Source organism: Cricetulus griseus, chromosome 10 (genome assembly GCF_003668045.3).
Source record: "Cricetulus griseus strain 17A/GY chromosome 10, alternate assembly CriGri-PICRH-1.0, whole genome shotgun sequence".
In the NCBI taxonomy this organism is placed as follows: Eukaryota; Metazoa; Chordata; class Mammalia; order Rodentia; family Cricetidae; genus Cricetulus; species Cricetulus griseus.
The window spans coordinates 15,716,598-15,738,999 of NC_048603.1; the positions used below are offsets into that span (position 1 = coordinate 15,716,598).

Here is a 22,402-nt window from a genome sequence, read left to right on the forward strand (position 1 = left end):
AGAAAGGACAGTCTAATGTTGTTGAAACGATGCTACTATTTTGAAACATACAGAGATCATTATTGTCCAATTAGAGAGGTATTTAATACTTACTATAGATACTTTATAAATATCAGAGTAAGTCATGAATCTACCATCCATTATTCCATTACCAATTACACACTAAAATTCTGCTACAGTTCCTTAGTAAGTTTCATGAGTGCTGGAAGTACTGGAGCAATAAATGGGACCAAGGACCACAGGTATGTATATATGATAGTTACATACTCCAAAACTGTGAACATTAAAAATATTTAAAAGAAAGTTTGAAATTAGGACCTTGGTGATATCATGAATACAGCTACAGGGAGTCCACAGCAACTTCACTAGAAACAATGAAAGAGTAATAAATACTCCAAGGTCAGCACTGCAGGCCTCTGCTTGTCCCAGATGTGATATTTTGCTCCTAAGGTGGGGGGGGGATGTGAACCTTAAATCATCTGTAACTAATTCTAAAATGTTTTTAAACCCACATCAAACTCCATGCTCTCACAGAGGTAAACCGCTGCCAACTCTGTCTCACAGATTCGGAGTGAGTGCAGATACCTGTTTCAAGTGCATAGCTATATCTACAAACCTTTTCACACTCGATTCTAACAAATACTAAGTGGTGATTGGTTTTATGGAAGAGGATCACATTTAAATTTTTTAAATTAAAAACATCACAGTTGACATTGGTACTAATCTTAGAAAAAAATTCTGATTCAGTATCAGACTAATAAATTGAAATTGGTTATGCTATATTATCTTAAAAAAATAATATTAATATTAATTAATATTACTTCATGGTCTTAGCACACAGATTGTCTTCAAAAGAAAATGTACATTCTGAGAACTGAAATTAACATTCAGAGACAAAAATAAATACATAAGTCAAAGATTGAGACGGGCAGTGGTGGCGCACGCCTTTAATCCCAGCACTCAGGAAGCAGAGGCAGGCGGATCTCTGTGAGTTTGAGGCCAGCCTGGTCTATAGAGGGAGTCCCAGGACAGCAAGGACAGTTACACACTAGTGTATGTATATCCAAATATTCATAACAGCATTGTTGACAACAGGCAAAAACTGTTAACACTTCAACCAATATCAACTGGTAAACATGAAGAAATGTGACATTAACATAGGATGATATGCTCCCTACCAATAAAAAAATGCTAACACTTGCGGCTTGATATGCAGAGCTCAAAAAATATTTCTCATGCAAGGTGTGCAATATCAGATATAAAAAGAATGCTGTATGATTGCCGTTTATTGAAAATGTCTAGAGCTGTCAATCTTATAGAAAAAGAAAGCAGGTCAGTGGTTGCCTGTGCCAAGAGGTAGAAAGGGGATACTTGCTACTTTGCAGTGATGGAAACAATGAGTTCATTGGTATCGTGGTAACTGTCATGAATCCTATAAAACCATTTTAAAATGGTTAATTATATATCTACAACGCATTATTATTAGATATATGTTTACTTTTAAAACAAGAGTAGTGACTGGGTATGACGGGGCACTCTAATCCCAGCACTCAGGACACAGAGGCAGAAAGATGTCTGTGAGTTTGAAGCCACCCTGGTCTACACAGTGAGGTTCAGGACAGCAAGAACTACATAGTGAGACTTTCTCAAAGAAAGAGACAATAGACAGACAGGCAAATGGATGGATGGGCAGACAGATAGATAGACCTGTGTACACACACACACACACACACACACACACACACACACACACACACACCAAGAATCAAAGGAAAATAATAGTACCACCTGACAGAGAATTTGGGATATATCTGATGCTATCCAAAGAATGAAGTTCATATCCATAAATACACATATTAAAGAACATAAACCTCACATAAACAACTTAATAGATTTAATTTAAAGTTCTAGAAAAACAAGTCAAACTCCGATCTAACAAACATTAGCATACACTAAGGATTAGGGACAGTCTTAGTAATAGAGTTATTTAAAAAAAAATTAATAAGATTAGCAAAGCCCTGCCCAAATTAAGTAAAGAAAGCAAGAGAACACAAATTTGTAAAATTGGAGGTGAAAATGAAGATATTACAACTGATTCCAATAAAATATAGATGATCACTATGGAACAACTTGAAAACATATATGAGCAAAATATGTAAATAACAGAAGAAATTGACAAACTAATAAATGCATATTATCTACCAAAAATAAATCCATTGAATTTAATTCATTTAACAGACTAAAAATAGAAATACCATATCACTGAGCTCTGCCACTCTTAGGCATAAACCACAAAAATTGTACATTGAACACAGATCTCGTACATACATTTAAAATTTTTTTTAGCTTTTTATTTTATGTATATTGGTGTGAAGGTGTTATGTTCCCTGGAACTGGAGCTACAGTCAGTTATGAGCTACCATGTCGGTGCTGGGAATTGAACCCAGGTCCTCTGCAAGAGCACTAAGTGCTCTTAACCAATCTCTCCAGTCTTATACATCCATTCTTATAGCAGCTACATTAATAATAGCAAAGACGAGAAATAGCCCTAGATGCCCATTAACAAGGAAGTTGATCAAGAAAATCTGGTACACATGCAGAAAGGAATTTTATTCTACCATAAAGAAAAATAAAATAAAAATTTAAATTACAATAGTAGGAAAGATGAGGAAGGCGGGAGAGAGAGATACAGAAAACTGAAATAAAATATATATGAATGCCAGTGAAGCTGTGTGTGACATAATTAGATCACCAAGGATTAAAACTGGATTTCAACAACAACAGAAACTACAGAAAGTCTACAAACTCACGGAAGCTGACCAACGCTCCACTGAATTACTAATGGAAGAAATAAGAGATTAAAGACTACTAGAACTCAATGAAAATGAATGCACAACATGCCAAACTTATGGGACACAATGAAAGCAGAGATAACAGGAAAGTTCATAGCATTACGTGTCTGCATAAAGAACTTGGAGAGATTCCCTACAAGAGATTTAACAGCACACTTGAAGCTCTAGAACACAAAGAAGCAAACACAAGACGAGGACATGGCAGGAAATACAAAGAATCAATGAAACCAAGAGTTGGTTTGTTGAAAAAATTTACAAGACAGACAAACCCTATCCAAGCTAACTAAAAGGCAGGGAGAGAATATTCAGGTTAACCAAATCAGAAGCAAAAATGAGGATATAATAACAAACACCCCCAAATCCAGAGAATCATTAAGACATACTTCACAAACCTGTACTCCACAAAGTTGGAAAACCTTAAAAAAAAAAAAAAAAAAAAAAAAGGGACAATTTTCTTGACAGATAGCACTTACCAAAGTTAAAGCAAGATCAGGTAAGCAATTTAAATATAGACCTATACTACCCAAGGAAATAGAGGTAGTCATTCAAATACTCCAACCTCAAAAAAGCCCAGAGCCTGATGGCTTTAGCACAGAACTCTACCAGACTTTCAAAAAAGAGCTAACACCGATGATCCTCAAATTATTTGACAAAACAGAAACAGAGGGAACATTGCCAAATTCATTTTATGAGGCCATAGTCACCCTAATACCCAAACCACACAAAGAATCAACAAAGAAAGAGAATTACAGACCAGTTTCCCTCATGAACATTGAAGCAAAAATATTCAACAAAATACTGACAAATCTAATCCAAGAACACATCAAAAGGGTCATCCACCACGATCAAGTGGGCTTCATCTCAGAGACACAGGGATGCTTCAACATATGAAAATCTGTCAACGCAATCCACCATATAAACAAACTGAAAAAGAAAAACCACATGATCAACTCATTGGATGCTGAAAAAGCCTTTGACAAAATCCAACAGCCCTTCATGATAAAGGTCTTGGAGAGATCAGGGATAACAGGAACATACCTAAACATAATTAAGGCAATATACAGCAAGCCAATAGCCAACATCAAACTAAATAGAGAGAAACTCAAAGCAATTCCACTAAAATCAGGGACAAGACAAGGCTGTCCTCTCTCTCCAAATCTATTCAATTTCAATTCAGTAGTTGAAATTTTAGCACTCCTATATAAAGATGACAAACAGGCTGAGAAAAAATTCAGAGAAATATCACCCTTCACAACAGCCAAAAATAACATAAAATATATTGGGGTAACTCTAGCCAAACAAACAAAAGACCTATATGACAAGAACATCAAGTCTTTGAAGAAAGAAATTGGCAAAGACATCAGAAAATTGGGAATATATCCCATGCTTATGGATCAGTAGGATTAACATAGTAAAAATGGCCATTTTCCCAAAAGCAATCTACAGACTCAATGCAATCCCCATTAAAATCCCAACACAATTCTTTACACACCTCGAAAGAATAATACTCAACTTCATGAGGAAAAACAAATAACGCAGGGTAGCTAAAATGATCCTAAACAATAAAAGAACTTCTGGAGATATCACCATCCTGGATTTCAAGGTGTATCACAGAGCAATAGTCATAAAATGCACATGGCACTGGCATAAAAACAGGCAGGCAGAGCAATGGAATTAATTCGAAGACTCAGACGTAAAACCACACACCTACCGACACTTCATTTTTGACAAGAAGTCAAAATTATATAACAGGAAAAAAAAAAAAGAAATCACCTTCAATAAACGGTGCTGGTGTGACAGGATGTCAGCATGTGAAGAATACAAATAGATCCATATCTATTGCCGTGCGCAAAACTCAAGTCCAAGTGGATCAAAGACGTCAACATAAAGTTAGACTGAACCTGACAGAAGAGAAAGTGGGGAAGAGCTTTGAGCCGTCGGCATGGGGGAATATTTCCTGAACAGAATACCAATCATTAAAGCAGTAAGATCAACAATCAATAAATGGAACCTCCTGAAACTGAAAAGCTTCTGTAAGGCAAAGGACACGATCAAGAGGACAGAAGCATAGCTCACAGAATGTCTACCTTTACCAACTTAACATCTGACAGAGGGCTGGTATCCAAAATATATAAAGAACTCAAGAAACAAGACATTAACAAAGCAAATGATCCAATTTAAAAATGGGGTGACACAGACAACAGAGGAGTCGCAGATAGCTGAGAGACACTGGAGATGCTCAACATTGTTTGCCATCAGGGAAATGCAAATCAAAACAACTCTCAGATTCCATCTTACACCTGTCAGAATGGCTAAGACCAAAACCACAAGTGAGACCTCATGCTGACCGGAACGTGGAGTGAGGGGATACTTCTCCACTGCTGGTGGGAGAGCTCACTTGCACAGCCCATTTGGAAATCAATGTTAGTTTCTTAAAAAAAAAAAAAAAAAAGGTATCAATCTATTTCAAGACCCAGCTATACTGCTCTTGGGCATAAATCCAAAGGATGCTCAATCATACCACAAGGACACTTGCTCAAGTTTGTTCATAGCAGCTTTATTCATAGTAGCCAGAATCTGAAAGCAACGTAAACGTCCCTCAACAGAAGAATGGATAAAGAAAATGTGGTAAATTTACACAATGGGATATTACTCAGCTGTTAAAAATAATGACGCCATGAAATTTCCTGGCAAATGAAAGGAACTAGAAAAGATCATCCTAAGTGAGGTAACCAAGACCCACAAAGATAAACATGGTAGGTGCTCACTTTTAAGTGGATATTAGCTGTAAAGTAAAGGATAACATTTGTCTGATATATATCACCAAAAGACAGTGCTAAAGTAAACTACAAATTTTGAGAAATAATGGTGTCTCAATAGGCCGATCAATTGTAGCCAACATAGCATTCAGGTCTGTGATATGGAAAGTGGATGTGGAGGGGGAGGAAACATACAGGGTATGTCTATAATTACCTCTTGATTGTGTTGTGAACCTAAAATTAAGTGTCACACAGTATCAAAGACATTTTATAATGATTTTAAAATATAAAAAACAAACAGGAAAAACATTACTTTTTTCTTAACGTCCAAGAAGAAAATGAATTTTTTAAAATGTGATCAGGAAACTATGTAAGCATTAAGTTCTGTCACACTGGGTTTTGTTCTGATGTAAATGTTTTAGACATTTGGGAATGCAGACTTGGGTAGCACGGAGTAGATGGAACAAGAATCCATGTTAGCATTTGGGAGCTACGGAACCCACAGATTAATAAAGGATGGAGCAGGCTGAATGTGGATAAGAAGATGATAGGGCCTCGACAGCCATGGAAGCCAGACTGAGGTGGTCCAAAAGTTGAACCACAAGAGATGTGAAAACCCCCATCTAACCTCATCACTGGGAGGCTGACCCGAGAGGACTGTAAGCGCCGTGCTAACCTGGGCTCAGGAACAGCCTAACATCTAACATCATTTGTAAAGTGTGCATCGTCATTTCCAAGACATTTAAGAATATCACCACCAAAAGAAGATTAGAAGTTTTCATCTGAGAGTCCAAGGATCTCTATTTGTACACATAATTTAAGAATTAAATCAAACAAGCCTAGAAGGAAGGAAAAACAAAACACTGCAATAGCACACCATCTTCATAACTGATAGAAGTTGACTATGAAATGGTTTTCAACAACTCAAATGCAACACTGAATATAAACCAATAGAGTGAATACAACAAGGAGAAAGAATCTTTAGGTTGTATACAGATGCTGAGCAATTCCACATCAGTTTCTACTGAAATTCACTATATCCAACAACAGCAAGGTTTTAAATTACAAATGATCTCAATATTCCATTTCTGTCAAAATATTTTATTAAAGTCACAGGCAACTCTTTCAAAGAAGAAATAACAAACCTCTGCTAGGCACAGGGTAGAAACCCATCTGCGAAGAGGTGTTGGCTGGATGTAGCAAATTACATTTGCAAGGCTCAGTGCAAGTGCTCCCCAATGAAACCCAAGATGTTGACTTTGACCAAACACTCTCCATAGACTCAATCTGCCTACAGCAGAGGCCATCTCTTCCCACCACATCTGAAACCAGATGACACATTTCAGCATAGAATCCCACACCTGGAACTTTAAAAGTCAGTGAGTACAGAACGAGACTCAAATCTCTCATTGGATAGCTTCCACTGCATCCCATTAATCATTTCTGAAACTTTCTAGAAAGTCTCTTCATAAAGAACAGACCCTGTTTGAGTTAGCAATGGACTTCCAAACAGCATTGACTAAGAATTGTGTGAAATGAGGCCACTGGCAGTGGGTTCAAGATCTGACTCTAATGCACAGACTGACTTAGTGGAGCCCATGCTATATGGAGAGATGCCTTGCCCAGCCTAGACACAGGGGTGTGGGGTGGGGAGGGGCCTTGGTCCTGCCTCAAGGAGGTGATGGGACAGACTTAGTAGACTTCCTAGGGGAGGCCTCACCCTCTCTGGGGAGCAGATGGGAGGTTGTGGGGGAGCCTGAGGAAAGGAGGGAGGGGGAACTGGGATAGGAATGTAAACAATAAATTATTAAAAAAAAAGATGGGGGGAAGAATTGTGTGAAAACCGCATACAGACTAGAGGTATTATAGTTAGGTCAATTCTTTCCACGTGCAATGCTAGATGATCCAACTGAGCCAAGAGTAAGACAGGCATCACATCTATTCTCCACACCTGAGAAGGGAAACCACAGGCTGAACAAAAATAATTAACTCAGGTTAAGGACTGTAATGAGAGGGGGTGAAAAGGAAGGAAAAGAAGGCTAGGAAAGAGACAACTACAAACTACGTGGTGTTAAGCCTAACATCCAAAAGAATGAGACCTACTAAAACATCAATGATTATAAAATTTTAGTCACAGAAGACCACTCACTATGATTCCATTTATATGAAGAATCCAAAACACTAAATTTATACAGATATAATGCAGATTAATAATTGCCATGGGCTGAGATGAGAAGGAATGGAGAGTAATGTCCAATACAGTATGTGTTTTGTAGGAAATTAAAATATTCTAAATTCGACAACAGTGATAATTGCACAAAATTCTGAACACACTGAACAATATTAAATTATGTAATTTAAACAGAACTTTGTGGCATGGGGGTTACATCTTTAAAGTAGCTACACAAATATTAATGAACCTCAGTAAGATGGACACAGGGAAAAACAGTTAAACCTTACAAAGTTTATTCTATACCTGAGAAAAAGAGTCTCTGCAACTCACTAGTTGAGCATAACACCATGTTTACGAGCAGAGCACTTGCATGGTGTGTACAAGGATCTGACATGGATTCTCAGCACCACAAGATGGGGGCAGGGGAGCGGTCCTGTACCCAGATTCAAAGTGGAAAGCCTGAATGTGTCCAAGATGCCAGAGAAAGAAGGCCTGCTCAAGACAAAGACGAGGCAAAGGGAACTTCTAAAAAACCCTCCTTTTAGTACATCCTATTACTAGATCCAAAAAGAAAATTTGAACAGACCTTTCATTTCAAGAAGGCAGAGAACGGAACATCAAACTGGGAGCTAAAGCATACACAGGCTATCTGCTTTCTGGCTATAGACAGAATACACAGCAGTCCAAATACTATAATTCCTACTCTTGCATCCTAATAATATACACTGAACACAGCTAAAAGATTCCTGGTGACATACTGCTATACCCATAGACTTGGGCATCATCCATCCATCACCTGAGAAGCTTCTACTTGCAGCCAACGGGAAGTAACAGCGAGGTCTACAAGTGAACAATGAGCAGAGAGTGAGACTCTGCAGCACTCAAACCCGCTGGGATGTCTTCATTAAAACCCTCCCCTCAAGGATCAGGGATCTATGAGGAAGAGGACAGACTAAGAGCCGAAGGTGGTGGGAGAGTCCACAGGAATATCGTCTTCCACACAACGGGACTGGCACACGTTAAGATCACGTGGCAGGTGACATGACCCTCAAGACTTGCACAGGCTGAAAAACCAGACAAAATCCTAGCACTGAAAAGGAGAAGTGAGCACCTTCCCGGCCTACACAAGAGGCTCTGCAATTGGTACCTACTGGGAATGAGAAAATCCTTTTTTCCCCAATGGAGTGTCAGTAGGTCTACCAACCACTCTCCGGGGCAGGTCCCATGCCAATGAGTAGTTGACTGACACCAAACAGGCTCTCTCTGTTCTGTTTTGGTATTCTTTTCTCCCATTGATTTTCTTTTTGTTAGTTTTGATTTTCCTTTTTGTTGTTTTCTTGTTTTTTTTTTATTTTGTCTTTTTTTTTTTTTTTTTTTTTGAGAAAAAGCACGAGTTAGGCGGGTAGAGGGTAAAGAGGCAGTGATAACCTGGGAGGAGTTGAGGAAGGGGAAGGAATAAAATTAAAGTTCATAAAAAGTCTTTAAAACTAAAATAAACTCAAACCAACTTTCATCCTAATATTTCCTGTTTGTATTTTTCTAATCATATATTCCATATTTATAGATAATTTACATATATAAATAATTTAAAAGCATGACAACAACAAAATATACTGGTACACAGTACAATTATAATAAATCTTCATGTAGAGGTGGGCTCACATGTATACTAATATATCAAAAACAAAACGGGGCAGGAGAGACACCCGCATGGATAACAACACTGGCTGTTCCTCCAGAGAACCAGAGTTCGAGTCCTAGCACCCACTTGTTAGCTCACGACTGTCTGTGACTCCAGTCCAGCATATTCAATGCACCCTTCTGATCTCTCTGGACTCTGCACGTAGGTGGTGCATAGACATGCATGCAGCCAAAGCTCTCATTTGGCTAAAATTAAAATGGGTGGGGGACCCCTATAACTGCCAGCATAAAATCACAGTGTGGAAAACGTTTAATGTACCCTCTTCCAGGATGGGCCTCGGGATGACAAAGGGAATCTCCTGTAGAGGCTGCAGGCACTTGTGACCAGCACTGACGATCTTTATCTGCGGCAAACACAGGACAAGTGTCCCTGGTGTGCTGGTTTGTCCATGGTACCAACTTCTCACTGTCCCAGGGATGTCACCAGAGACGATCGTGCTTGGGGAAGGGAGGCTGTCATTTGGGATGAACACACAGCAAGACTGTACATCAAGCTAGAAAGGAGAAGAGAATTAAAATATTTGGGTCAGATCAGACACACATTTAAACTACTAATATCTTCACAATAAGTAACGAAGTAAAAAAATGGAAACACGCCCTGTGTGTGTCTTTATGAGTTGTTTTACTTAAAAAATCCAACAAGCTATAAACTTGATCAAAGCATGGGTGACAGGAGATCAAAGTTGGAGCTGTCCCTTCACTACTTCCTTTCAAGAGTCATGATCTAGCTGGGAAATGAACACAGACACCCCTGCTTCTCAAGTTCATCAGATCTGGTTAACAGCAATCAGATAACAGCACACATAGTTTTAAATAATGCTGACTCTACGCCCATTCAGGTCCCTCTATTTTAAAATTACTAAAATTACCAAAATAGATAAACACAGACTTAACAGACTCAGTTCACAGCTCTAAACAACCATTAAAACAAGGTGCCTCTGTAACAAACTTTATGTATACACCCTAAGAGGCTGTCTGTGTGCGTGTGTGCATGCGTGCGTGCGTGCTTGTGTGTGTGTGTGTGTGTGTGTGTGTGTGTGTGTGTGTGTGTGTCATATGTATTACACATGGTATAATGAAAAGTCTTAGAAATCAAAGAGCTTTTCTCATTGTAGTCTTCAAGTTATTATGTAAATTGTGATTTTACATAAAATGTTTAATTCTATAGTTCTTTACTCACCAGACCTATACAAATTAGGACCAAATTAGGCCCAAATGCAAAACTCACTGACATTTGTTTGCTTTTTAAATTCAGAAGCAGTGAAGATTAAGTTCTGTTATTCTTAGTTGGTTATAAAATAATATTTTATATGTGGTTATAATATTCCTTCAAAGTCTAGCATATCTGAGTTATTTTGTTAAACAAATATAAACTACAACTTGTTAGCTCCTGTAGAAATTATGTGACAAATATGTGATTTGAAAGGTATGGTGGAAACTGTATTGCTTATTAAGTCTTGGAATACTTCAGGTAATTATGTTAGCACAGTTACTAAATTTTATGAAGGATAATGATAGGTATAGCAATATCCCTTCTTTCAAGGTAATGTATTTCTTGAGAGCATGGAATTCTACTTAGGTTTCCTTGATACAATAAATGATTCATTGACCTACAAGTCAATATCCACATTTATGTTGGCTTCACATTGCTGGGTATGGACAACTACTGAATCCAGGGGGGGAAGATGGCACATAACCTTTCACAAAACAAATGCTATGGTGTGTCAGCTGATTGCTAACAGTTTCAAAACCTTACCTTACAGCTTAGATAATTTAAGCCTGCAAGTGTTAACAGTTGATCAGGTCGAGATCACAATGTACTTCACTGAAAATTAAGTCTAAATAGTCTTATATGAATCAATAGTATGTTTTAAATAATTAATATAACTAGTGATGCTTAATTGTACAATTTACAATGACATAACCTAAATGAGCATTCTTTCCTAATTCATGTTAAAAGAACAAAATATGAATAAGGATTAACATTTCATATGGATATTGATGATTTGTTAAAATTGCTCTCAACAATATAAGGCCTTCTGTTTAATATATTAAAACATGTGACCACATACACAAAGTCAGGATTAGAAGTACAATTTTAATTGCACTCTCATTTCCAAAATCATAAAGCATTCCACTTGACTAACTTAAATGTCAACTATTTCATACCATGGAGACAATAATAATGCATACAGAATAAAAAGTAAATCCCTGTATGCACAGGTTAAAAAGTCTAGAAGACAAGCTTTCCACAGATTGATATGTGTGATGAGGGCTCCTCTGCTGATTAGAGTCTAAGCACACACAATGCAAAGCACTCAAAATTATTATGGAGTAGCATGTATTCCATACGCTGAGGCTATCACATGAATCTTTTTACATTCTTAGAATAACTGTTACACCGTGTGTCTAAACTGTGGTTTAATGTAAAATTCTGAGTGATTTATGTTACTGGGCATAAATGTGCGGCTGTAAATTCTGCATTAATGTAAAGACCTGACAATCCAAGGGAAAGAAAATGAAGTAATCTGCCAGTAAGACATCCTGAGAACGGAGGTCAGATTTTGTTCATGGAAACCACCTGGTTGGGAGTCTCTGCACCACACCAAACACAAATGATAAAAACTAAAAAAAAAACTATATCCTATTCATTAATGCACTGCAGCTGCACTCAGTGTTACTTCATTTTCCATAGCAACACCCTTTCTGTTTCAAGGATCTTGTTTCAGTTTTGGTAGCAACATGCTCTTTTGCCAACACTGAACACATTCATGGGTGAAAGTAAGGGGATTGTTGCACATTCTTCAAGTAGAACGGCCTCTGTTCAATTCCTACGAGGTCAGGGGCACTTAGGTATCAGATGCAGATGGTAAATGAATAAAGGAAAAAAAAGTTTGGTATTCATTTTCTAACAAATGAAATTATTGCAATGTATTCTTTTTCTTAAATTTCAAGTTTATGTGTTATTAAAACAAATCTATGTCATGGCGTTCTCTAGCTCTATATGTGAGATTTCAAAATTAGAAGCCTGTTCTCTTCTAATGACAGACAGAAAGGGAGTGTGGATCCAGAGGGGAGAGGAGAGAAGAGGAAAGGAGGGGAGGAGTGGAGGGGGGGAGGGAGAAACTGGGAGGAGTAGAGGGAGGGAATACTGTAATCAGGATATATTTTACGAGGAAAGAATCTATTTTCAGTGAGAGGGGAAAAGAAAAAGAATTTTTGTGATTTATGTGCTGCATAAATGTGACGGTGACTCACTTAAAGAGAAATATTTACACATTAATCTGAAAGCTCTTTACTAGTCAATGTCCACCTTAGAGAACGCTTCTTATATAAGTGCTTCCTAAGGCTGTGCTGGGTGCCCTTCAAAAGTTAATGGCTTCCTGTTCCCAAATAATACCGTCCCTTCATTTCAAATGAAAAATTTAGGGATAATTACAATTATTTAAAAATGCTATAGAACAAGACATTCTCTACATGAATTTTCTTTGAGAAACAATTTAAAGTTAAAGAGAAAAATGAACATTGTAAGCTCTATCACTTGAGGTTTTTCGTCTATGCGCTCTTTAAAGTGTACAATGATCTGGGACTCAGAAATGCAGAGACAAAAGAAATATGCCTGACATTAAAAAATAATTATTACAATAAAGACTAAAAAGCATGGTGGTAGAGATCTTCATTAATATGTTAGACTTTTGAGCAGTACAAAAAAAAATTACCTGATAGCATTTCAGAGAATCTCTGGATATTACAAAACTTTCAGCAGACCATAAGCTCTAAGTCAGCACTGTACCATTTGACTTGTGCTAAAGCACATAGCACTGAATCCTGCAGGTAACTGTACTCATTTGTGTTACAGCACATAGCACAGTGCCTAGTATTTACCAGGAGGTCAACAACCCAACTGTTAAATACTTAAATTATGTTTGCCACCAGAGATTAAAATAATTTCATTTATATTGTTCACTATTTTGTCACATAGAAGAAATTTATTAGGGCAATCTATAAAATTCACTTACTGGTCAGACAAATTCAAACAGAGCTGTGGTATATTCGATAAGCCATTTTCTTAGGGGAAATGCAACATTGACAACTAGATTGTCAACTAGACGTGTGCCAAACAATTAAACCCACAAATAAACACTCTCTACTATTTGTGAGACTAAATATATTGGCTTCCAAGGACATAAAAAGATGTACATGATGCACACACTTTAAAATGTTATTATTTACCGATATATTTATGGGCTTTCAAAATTATCAGCCTTCTGTTTGTGCTACAACAAGACAAATAAACGAACTGTAACCAAATTTGTTACATTCCTCGTTTTATGTTATTATCTGGGGTCTCTATTGATACAATGCAACACCATATCCAAATGCAACTTGGAGAGAAGCAGATATGTTTCAGCTCACAGGTCCCAGCCCCGTTCATCACTGGGAGTTCAGGGCTGGAACTCAAGGCAGGAGCCTGGAGGCAGGCACAGATGCAGAGGCCATGGAGGAGAGCTGCTTACTGGCTTGCTCCTCATGGCTGGCTTAGCCTGCTTTCTTGTATCTCCTGCCCACAGTGAGCTAGGTCTTTCTTTGTACATCAATCACCCATCAAGAGAAGATACCACAGACTAGCCCACAGGCCAACCTGCCGGGGACATTTTCTCAACAGAAGTTCCTTCTAGACTCTAGCCTGTGTCAGGATGACATAAATCCAGCCAGCACCGTGTTTCATGGAAATATTTTGAGCATGGAATCTAAATATAGCCTAGTTTGAGTTTCAAATAAAAAATGAAACAAAATAAAACCTCAAGAACATGGGTTATCGTCCATACTTTTCCTATTCAGTTTTGGTGGGGGAGAGGGGACAAATTCCCAGAGTTGGATTTCGGGTTTCTCCTTGCTAAGAAGCTAATATGCACATACAGAACTGTTAGTGTCAATGTTATAAAAACATGCTTTCATAATTAATGTGACTGACTATTCAACTGCCTGTCCTAAAATGTCTACTCATACTTGATCCTGAAGATAAGTCAGGGAGTTCACCAGACATCAAGAAATACGATTATTTCATCACTGGCCACAATCAGGGTGAAGTTTCCCCAGGAGAGAATTCAATTGCCCTAACTTAATTGGCTTATAGAGCTTTACTTGAGACAGCACGATTAACAGTCTCACCAAAATCAGACACAAGCGGTTCTCTGTGCAATGGCAGAGAACAACTGAGGGATCAGAGACTCAGAAAACAGGGCAAACCCTGAAATGCTACAGGATACCAATCTGAACCTCAACATACATGAACAAAACAGCTGAGTTCAACCACAGCAATAAGAATGCTTTCCTTCCTTAGTTCAGGCCAGGGCAGTTCTATTTTTGTAATTTTATGCCATTGTTAATTATGTGCTTGCAGAATAAACTGTAGCTTTCTGAAATATAAGATCACTGCTGATAATATTGGCCCTCGTGGTTTCCAGATAAAGAAAACCAGCAAAGAACAAATGAGCTTAATATGATCTGTTAAAACATCCCAACCCCCCAAAAATGTCAAAGTCAACAAGCAGTATTACAAAATAACCATTACAGGGATGTATAAAAGCCCTATTCTGCCACTGAAAAAATAAATAAGTTATACCAAATATTGTTAATGCATTTATACTTCATAAGTTTTTCTGCCCTAAGTATGAAATAACATGGTCTTAGCAAATATCAACTTTGGCTCCAAACTCAACTTTCCATAAACTCTGAAACCAAATACATTTATTTCTTCAAAGTTTTACTAAGAGAATAATCTTCTCATGGATTTAAAGTTATGATGTCCAGTTTTATCTGATGATAGGTTCAGAGTTCATTTTGGTCTATAAAACATCTTAGAAAATGGAGAATGCCTTCTTTCCAAACAATATTTTAACAGATTTTAATTACTTTATCCAAACATATACAATTTTATCTCTAAAACTTATATGATACATTAAAGTGTGGAAATGTTTAAATATATATAGTAGGTTTCACACAAGGCCATGATTAGAGTACAGGAAGAAAAGTCTGTAGGTCAGAATCAAGATATTTATGCAAAGATATAATCCTATGCAAATTAATACACAATATACTTACTCAATAAGAGAAGCCATAAAATACACAGTGGATTCAAAGGGTAAGGGCAGTAATCTTTATGTGTATTACATCTGATTTCATATAGAAAAAGAAGAAATGATGGCTTCTATTATCTCTATTTATGCATAGTTGACAATGAAATGCGATTAAGTAAAGCTAAGTAAAGCTAGTAAGGATATTGTATCATAATAAACACAAAAAATCCTACAAGAATGCTAGAATTGGAAGTAACTTTACAAAGGAGTGGTATATTTCATAGCACACATAAGCAATAGAAAGCCCAGAGTTAATATTCAAACTCTGACTGTAACTCTTGGAAATTCAACACTCATTGAATCACATGGACCTTCAAGCATCCCCCTCCCATGCATCTGGTAAGCTTCTCTCAGGGACATTTCCACACCCAATGACTACTCTAAAGTAGTGAATGTCTTGTTTCTCATATTCTCCTTGTTTTTAGCATATAAGGGAAGATTCCCGAAATCACATCTCTACTATAATTCTGTTCTGACTCTAGAAAAGAATATTCTAAAATGCCAGTATATCTGACAACCATTTCATATATACACATGAAATCCAACTGTGCTTTCTTCTACTCCTGTTTAAATGCTATCACTATCTATTCAAACATCAGAGACAGACTGCTAATGACCTCCTGGACACACTGCTTTGTCATTCCCTAAATACTGTGGTTAAGAAGTTAACTTAAACTTGAGTCATTTGGATCACCAATGAAACTATAGATTTTTGTATTTTGTTCATTTATTTTGCTTGTTTCCGGCAGTATGATAAATGTGATCCTGTTCATTTATCCTGGGTATAATATAGAACACAATTTGTATACTTGGTAACTTGTCGATATAAAAGCTTCTGATACTATTCAGAACCTAATTAAGCAATATAAAGGGAATGTTTGGAAATACAATGAACTGTTTTCTATAGCTGGCATCTAACTTTATAGCTTAATACTATTTTTCTTGTCCCATCATTTAAGTTCTTAAAGTGGCATCAAAAAGGTAAATCCTACAATGCTGTTCAATTCATTGTAAACTAGATAAGAAAAGAAGGAGGTAATAGTTAGTACAACTATTAATATGAAACCCCACTCAGTGACATGGACTACCTGACTTGGTTGTTTCTTTTAACTACTGCACTACAGACCACAGAATGGCATCAGCTGGTTCTTCCATTAATCATAGAATATTCATCTGGGCCACTATAATATGGATACAAAACGTGCCCAAATCCCTGTGTTGGAGGCCCCTGATGGTGGGCTGATCCACTGAGGAAACCATAGCTGAATTAGTCAGAAAGCAGATCCTAGTGGGAGGAAGTCACCCAGTGGGGATGGACCTCTGCTGCTGGAGGTGGCCCCTTGCCTCTTGTGCTGTTTTCTAGATGCAGTGAGCTGAGCAGCTCGGCTTGGCTCCAGCTTCCTGACACAGGGGAGTGCTCAGCAAAGCGCAAAAGCAAGAAGCCAGCCAAGTGCAACACAAAGGAAGGTCTCAAAACAGTCAACAAAAACAAAAGATTCTTCCTAGACTGACTGTGTCTGCTACTTTGTCAAAGTAACAGAATATCAAGTAGCTTTATTTTCCAAATGCATCAGGGACAAGGCAGTGAGTACCTAGTGCAGCCTGACAAAGTCATAGCATGTCCTAACGGATCTCTAAGAGGGGCTCCACAGAAGGTGTGTCACTTCAGGTCACTGTGCCTGTGCATGCATGTACTATACAGACTCATTTTCTAGGATTCTGGTCAGACTTTGACTAGAAAAAATTAGCAATACTGAACAAAGAAAAAAAAGACATGCATGTCACAGACAAGAAGTAATTTTATGTAACATGTATAAATAAAAATCTAAAAAGGATACTTATCCCAAACTTTATCATATATAAAATGTCAAGAGAAGTCTTTCCTACTAGATTTAATATTACCAAACTTGCTGAAACCAAAATGTGGATCATCCTGTTGAAATCTGAAGCCATGCTCATCTGGTGCCATTCTTCTCTGGAGACCTGGCCCTGCCCCTATGCTGGCTGCTGGAACAGGAGAGCTGGCCCTGCCCGACATGGCAAGCTGGCTCTATGGACCCCAGCTCTGGGAGGGCTGGCCCCACCCCTTACCACTGGTGCAGGAGAGATAATCCCAATGGCAAGGGTGAGAGAGTGCCACCTGAGGGGGTGGTCCCAGCCAAGGCCAGGACTGCCCAACTCAATCACCACCCAAGCCCAGATAAGGACTTGGCGGTGGCCCACCCAACACCTACCCTACCTGTGACCTGCTGGAGCAAGTGAAGGAACCGGCCCCTCAAACCACAGCCTTGGGATCTCCATGACTCGGGGCAACCGTAGGGCATCCAAGAGGAGTTTCAGTGAGGGTCCCTGGGATTGATGGTGTACGGACCAGAGGCTGTGAACCTGACCAACAACTCATTGCCATCAACAGTTACAGGCAAAGCTCTTTGGACAGAAGGTTAAACTGCATGGTTCACAACAGCTGCCAACACCACCACTCACAACAAACGAATGGGTGACAGAGAAGTAGCAAAGATGTGGAGCAAAATGGGATTTTTTTAAATTAAATTTTTATTATTTTTTATTTTCTTGCAGGGGGAGGTGCTGCAAGGGTGAAGAGCAGACACTGCAGAACTGGGGAGTAAGTAGGATTAGGGTGCGTGATGTGAAATTCCCAAAGTCTCAAGAAAAAATTATGTTTATTAAAACCAGTATGTTTTTCATTCTAGATTTAATAATGCCAAATTTGCTGAAACAAAAATTCCAACCCAAAGTACTGTAGGTTGAACAAATAGATTGTGTTAGATGCATTAAAATGTCAAAATAAATTAGAATAAACTTTAAAGTCCATAAAAACATAGCTAAGTAATAATTTTTATATTTAATTCATAATCAAGAAAATGTTTAACAGCCTTTATATACTAATTCGATACTACTCATAGTTTTCTCCAAATCTGAGAAAAAACTAACTCAGAAATTAAGTTTTTAAATCTTTTCGATAATATTTAAAAGAAGCAGTATTTAGAATAAATGAGTTATTTTAAATTAAAATAAACATTTCAAGATACATTTATTTTTTATAAAACATGTATTTTTCACATAATATTGGTTGCAAAAAAGCAAACTGTACCATGGACATGAGATAGAATATGGAAATATTGTCTGCAATGAGCTAAGACCATTCTGAGTCTGTAATGAGACAGATACCAAAATGTTGTCAGAAAAATTATAGCACTATTAAATATGCTAAAATTTCTGTAACATTATGAGAAGTAGAGCCATAATTTTTCTAATATTTAATTTTACCTGTAGTGTGAGGCTCTTCACTGCATTCCATAATATTCCAATAAATTCTTTCATTCTTTCTTCGGGATGTCTACAACCTTCATGAATGTGCAGCATGGCCTTCACAGGAACTGAGAGTGGCCGGGACTCTAAGTATAAGAACAGCTAGCCAGTTAGCAAAATGTATATGCTGAAATTTCACAAAACTATACTGAGAGTATTTCAAAGACAGTTTCTTTCTCTGCTTAAAACCATTGCATCTGCGTGAGATCCTGAGTGCCACAACACTTTGCTGCCAGCAGCCAGCCTAGCATGCGATGGCCTGCACTACTTCAGAAGGGAAGCAGTGTTCTCCACGTGACTACACAGAGGAGCACCCCTCTGAGACACTTACCAAGCGGCAACTGGACTGACTTCTCAGCACAAAAGTGTAAGCCAAAAAAAACACACCACTAACTCATCACCATGAAGTGATAGAAAACAGGTCTTCCCATCAGTGAATTTTTCTGATGGAAATGCTGTATGCATAGTATTTCTCAATTAAAAATTATTTTATGATGACAGAAAATTACAGTATGCAAAAGGCTTATGTCATAACAAAATAGATATTCCACTGCTAATAAAAATTTTCTTCATCAAGAAGTACAGGATTTCAAAATTTTCATAGGATTTCACAAATTGCATTAAGCTATTTAAAAACTTCTAACACGCAAATTGTGTATTTTATCTTAATAGAGTCAAATAAAACTTAAAATTGCTTATGTTACTACAAACAGGAAATTATATGCAAAAAATAGATGAGGGGGCAGAAAGAAGGAGAAAAGGAAGACAGGTGATAGGGAACCGGAAAATGCTGAGCAGTTACTACCTTAAAAAAAAAAAAAAAGAAAGAAAGAAAAAAGAAACTGTAATTCTACCAGTTGAAGATGAGGTACAGTTCAAGGCATTGACAAACACTTATTTTATACCCTTCAAAATGGAAATAAACCAAAACTGTGTGATATAATACAAATATATTTTAGAACAGTTTATAAATTTTAGTGAGAACTTATCTACCAGATAAACAAAAAGCAACAGAAACTGAAACACAAACATGGCTTTATAAATACCCGTGAGGGGTCCGTAGGATGATAGTAGGTGAGTGAATACTGGAGCTCAACTTTGTGTGTTTGGATACGAACTGCTATGTAATAATTACCTACCTTGAGTTTCCTAACATATAATTAACCTCACACTCACTGGGGCCTCTTTGCACAAGAAAGTGGCAACTTAAACATACTTTAGGTTTATATCAAATTAATTAAAATCAGTTTTGAAAGATGAATACAAAAGATTTTCACAGAAGTTTACAGTAGATTTTTTAAATTACTGAAAAATATTATTGCTACGTAATGACTCTTACAACTTGGAACAAGTCCATTTAGAGCATGGTAAGATTATCAAGTGTACTACCACCTGACAAAGAAATGGGAATCACTTCCCAAGACAGCTATACGCTTACTAGAGTACAGACTGTGTTCTCCAACACCGTGATCTCATGAGGCAGGTGTAGGACAGGAATGAAGATACAGTACTCATGTATGAAGTCATCAATTGATAAAATTTTTAAAAATCAGAGAGACCTTAAAATCAGATTGTAGCTTAAAAGCACTCTGCAGGTAAGAAAAACGTAACATTTATCATTAAATAACGATGTGGCTATTAGAAATACAAATGTGCACTATTTTGAATTTACTGTTTTCAAACTAACACATTTTCTAAAAGTCAACAGTTCACTTTTGTGTCTTGTGCTTTGTCAGGAAGTAAGACAACAAGTGCCACAATTCAGCATGTTTTTGTGGGCAGGATAAATACTCTGTTTAAACCTCTGCTAATATAGAGCTATAGTCATTACTGAAAACTCGGTAGCACCTACTTTCTACACATACAAATAGCCAGTCATTAAACCCATAAAGGCCAGAAGGAATGAGCTATTATCCAGACCCATGGAGACTGCTACATAAGGCAACCAATCACCAGGAGGTTATTATCTAGTCACTAGACAGGTGGCCAATCACAATGAGGTTATCAACTTATCCCAAGTCACTAGACTCCACAAAGCTCCCACAGTGCATCCCCTCACCTAGTAGGTTCACTTCCTGTCAGGCCAATACTGCTCTAAGATGTCTTATTTAATCAAGTGCAAATGATTCTTAAAGCGGTTTACCTTTTCTTACTGGAGACGCACCCAGGTTACATTTATCACAGTGTAATTTTAAACATTTATTTAATTAATGAGCAGTGTAATTCTGAGACATCAATTTTACTAGTTCAAAATAACAATTAATTGTTCATATGAATGTACTATCCCTATTGGCCACCATACTTATTTATGTGCTGTGGAAAAAGCAGTATACTGGGAACTAATTTAGCTTGATGCTTCCACTCCTATACATCTCCTATACAATACTTACCAGGTGGTTAGAAAAATCGATTTATTCATGCTGTCAGCTCCTGACCCACCAAAAAAAAAAAAAAAAATTTACATCCCCTATACAATACTGTTCAATTAAAATGTCGTAATGTGTATAAATCAGTCTTTGAAGACACCGAGTCTGGGGGTCTGAATAGGAATGGCCACTACAGACTCATGCCTCTGAACCCTTGGCCCATAAGAGATGGCACTGTTAGGAGGTGTGGCCTTGTTGGAGGAAGTGTGTCACTGGGAGGGGGGGCTTTGAAGAACTTCCACACATCTTTGTTGGGCACATAGCATATTATTTGGAATAACATTAATACTGTTTTATAGACAAAGTAAATTGTAATATGCGATTAGTTTGAGATGAATTAGGGTTAGTGTCAAAAATCAGTTTTTAATCTTTTATCTACAGATTATCAACCATCTTACTTATTTTTATCTGTATTTATAATGATCATTGGCAATATACATTTAAATAATTGAAAGAGAAAATGACCTTTACAATTCCCTTTTAATTTCTAATGGCTAGAAGGTATTTTAAGCTTTAAGCAACTTGTGACAAACTTCAATACTGCCTGGGAATTTCCATTACAACACAAACTACATTCTGTGCTATCACTCTTGAAAGCCCCTTGGGAAATAATGGCTTTGGGTTCTGCTAGTCAGCGTGACATGGCATGCAAAATTGCATCTCCTGCTGAGCCAACCAGGAAAATATATGTCATCACTATGTGACATTCAGAATTTCATCTGGAAACTATAATCCTGTTCTGATTGCTAAGAGGGAGTAAAAAGGACTGCAAAAAAAAAAAAAAAAAAAAAAAAAAAAAAAAAAAAAACAAAAAAAAAACAAAAAAACAAAAAAAAAACAAAACCTTGAATTTTTGCTGAATTCTTGCCAATTCATATAAAAACCAGAATAACCTACTTATTCCAAAGAACTCCATATCTGAGACACTTGCAATGTACTTATCAACACCACAGTGTGTCTTCAAAGAACTTCATAGTTAACTGACATTATATCTCAAATCACGTTCAAGCTAATGGATTTC

General features: G+C 37.3%; 1 protein-coding gene across 6 annotated transcripts in view; it reads right to left on the bottom strand.

Annotated features, from left to right (window-relative positions):
* The window catches only part of LOC100763509 (vacuolar protein sorting-associated protein 13B), a 437,125-nt gene that overhangs the window by 257,081 nt on the left and 157,642 nt on the right, over nt 1–22,402 (bottom strand). For all 6 annotated transcript variants that reach the window (XM_027431500.2, XM_035449622.1, XM_027431502.2 and 3 more), the window contains 2 exons: nt 18,914–19,041; nt 9,745–9,979 (listed from right to left, as the gene is read on the bottom strand). In XM_027431500.2, coding sequence (XP_027287301.1) covers nt 9,745–9,979; nt 18,914–19,041 — 363 coding nt within the window. The remainder of the gene's footprint in view (nt 1–9,744; nt 9,980–18,913; nt 19,042–22,402) is intronic.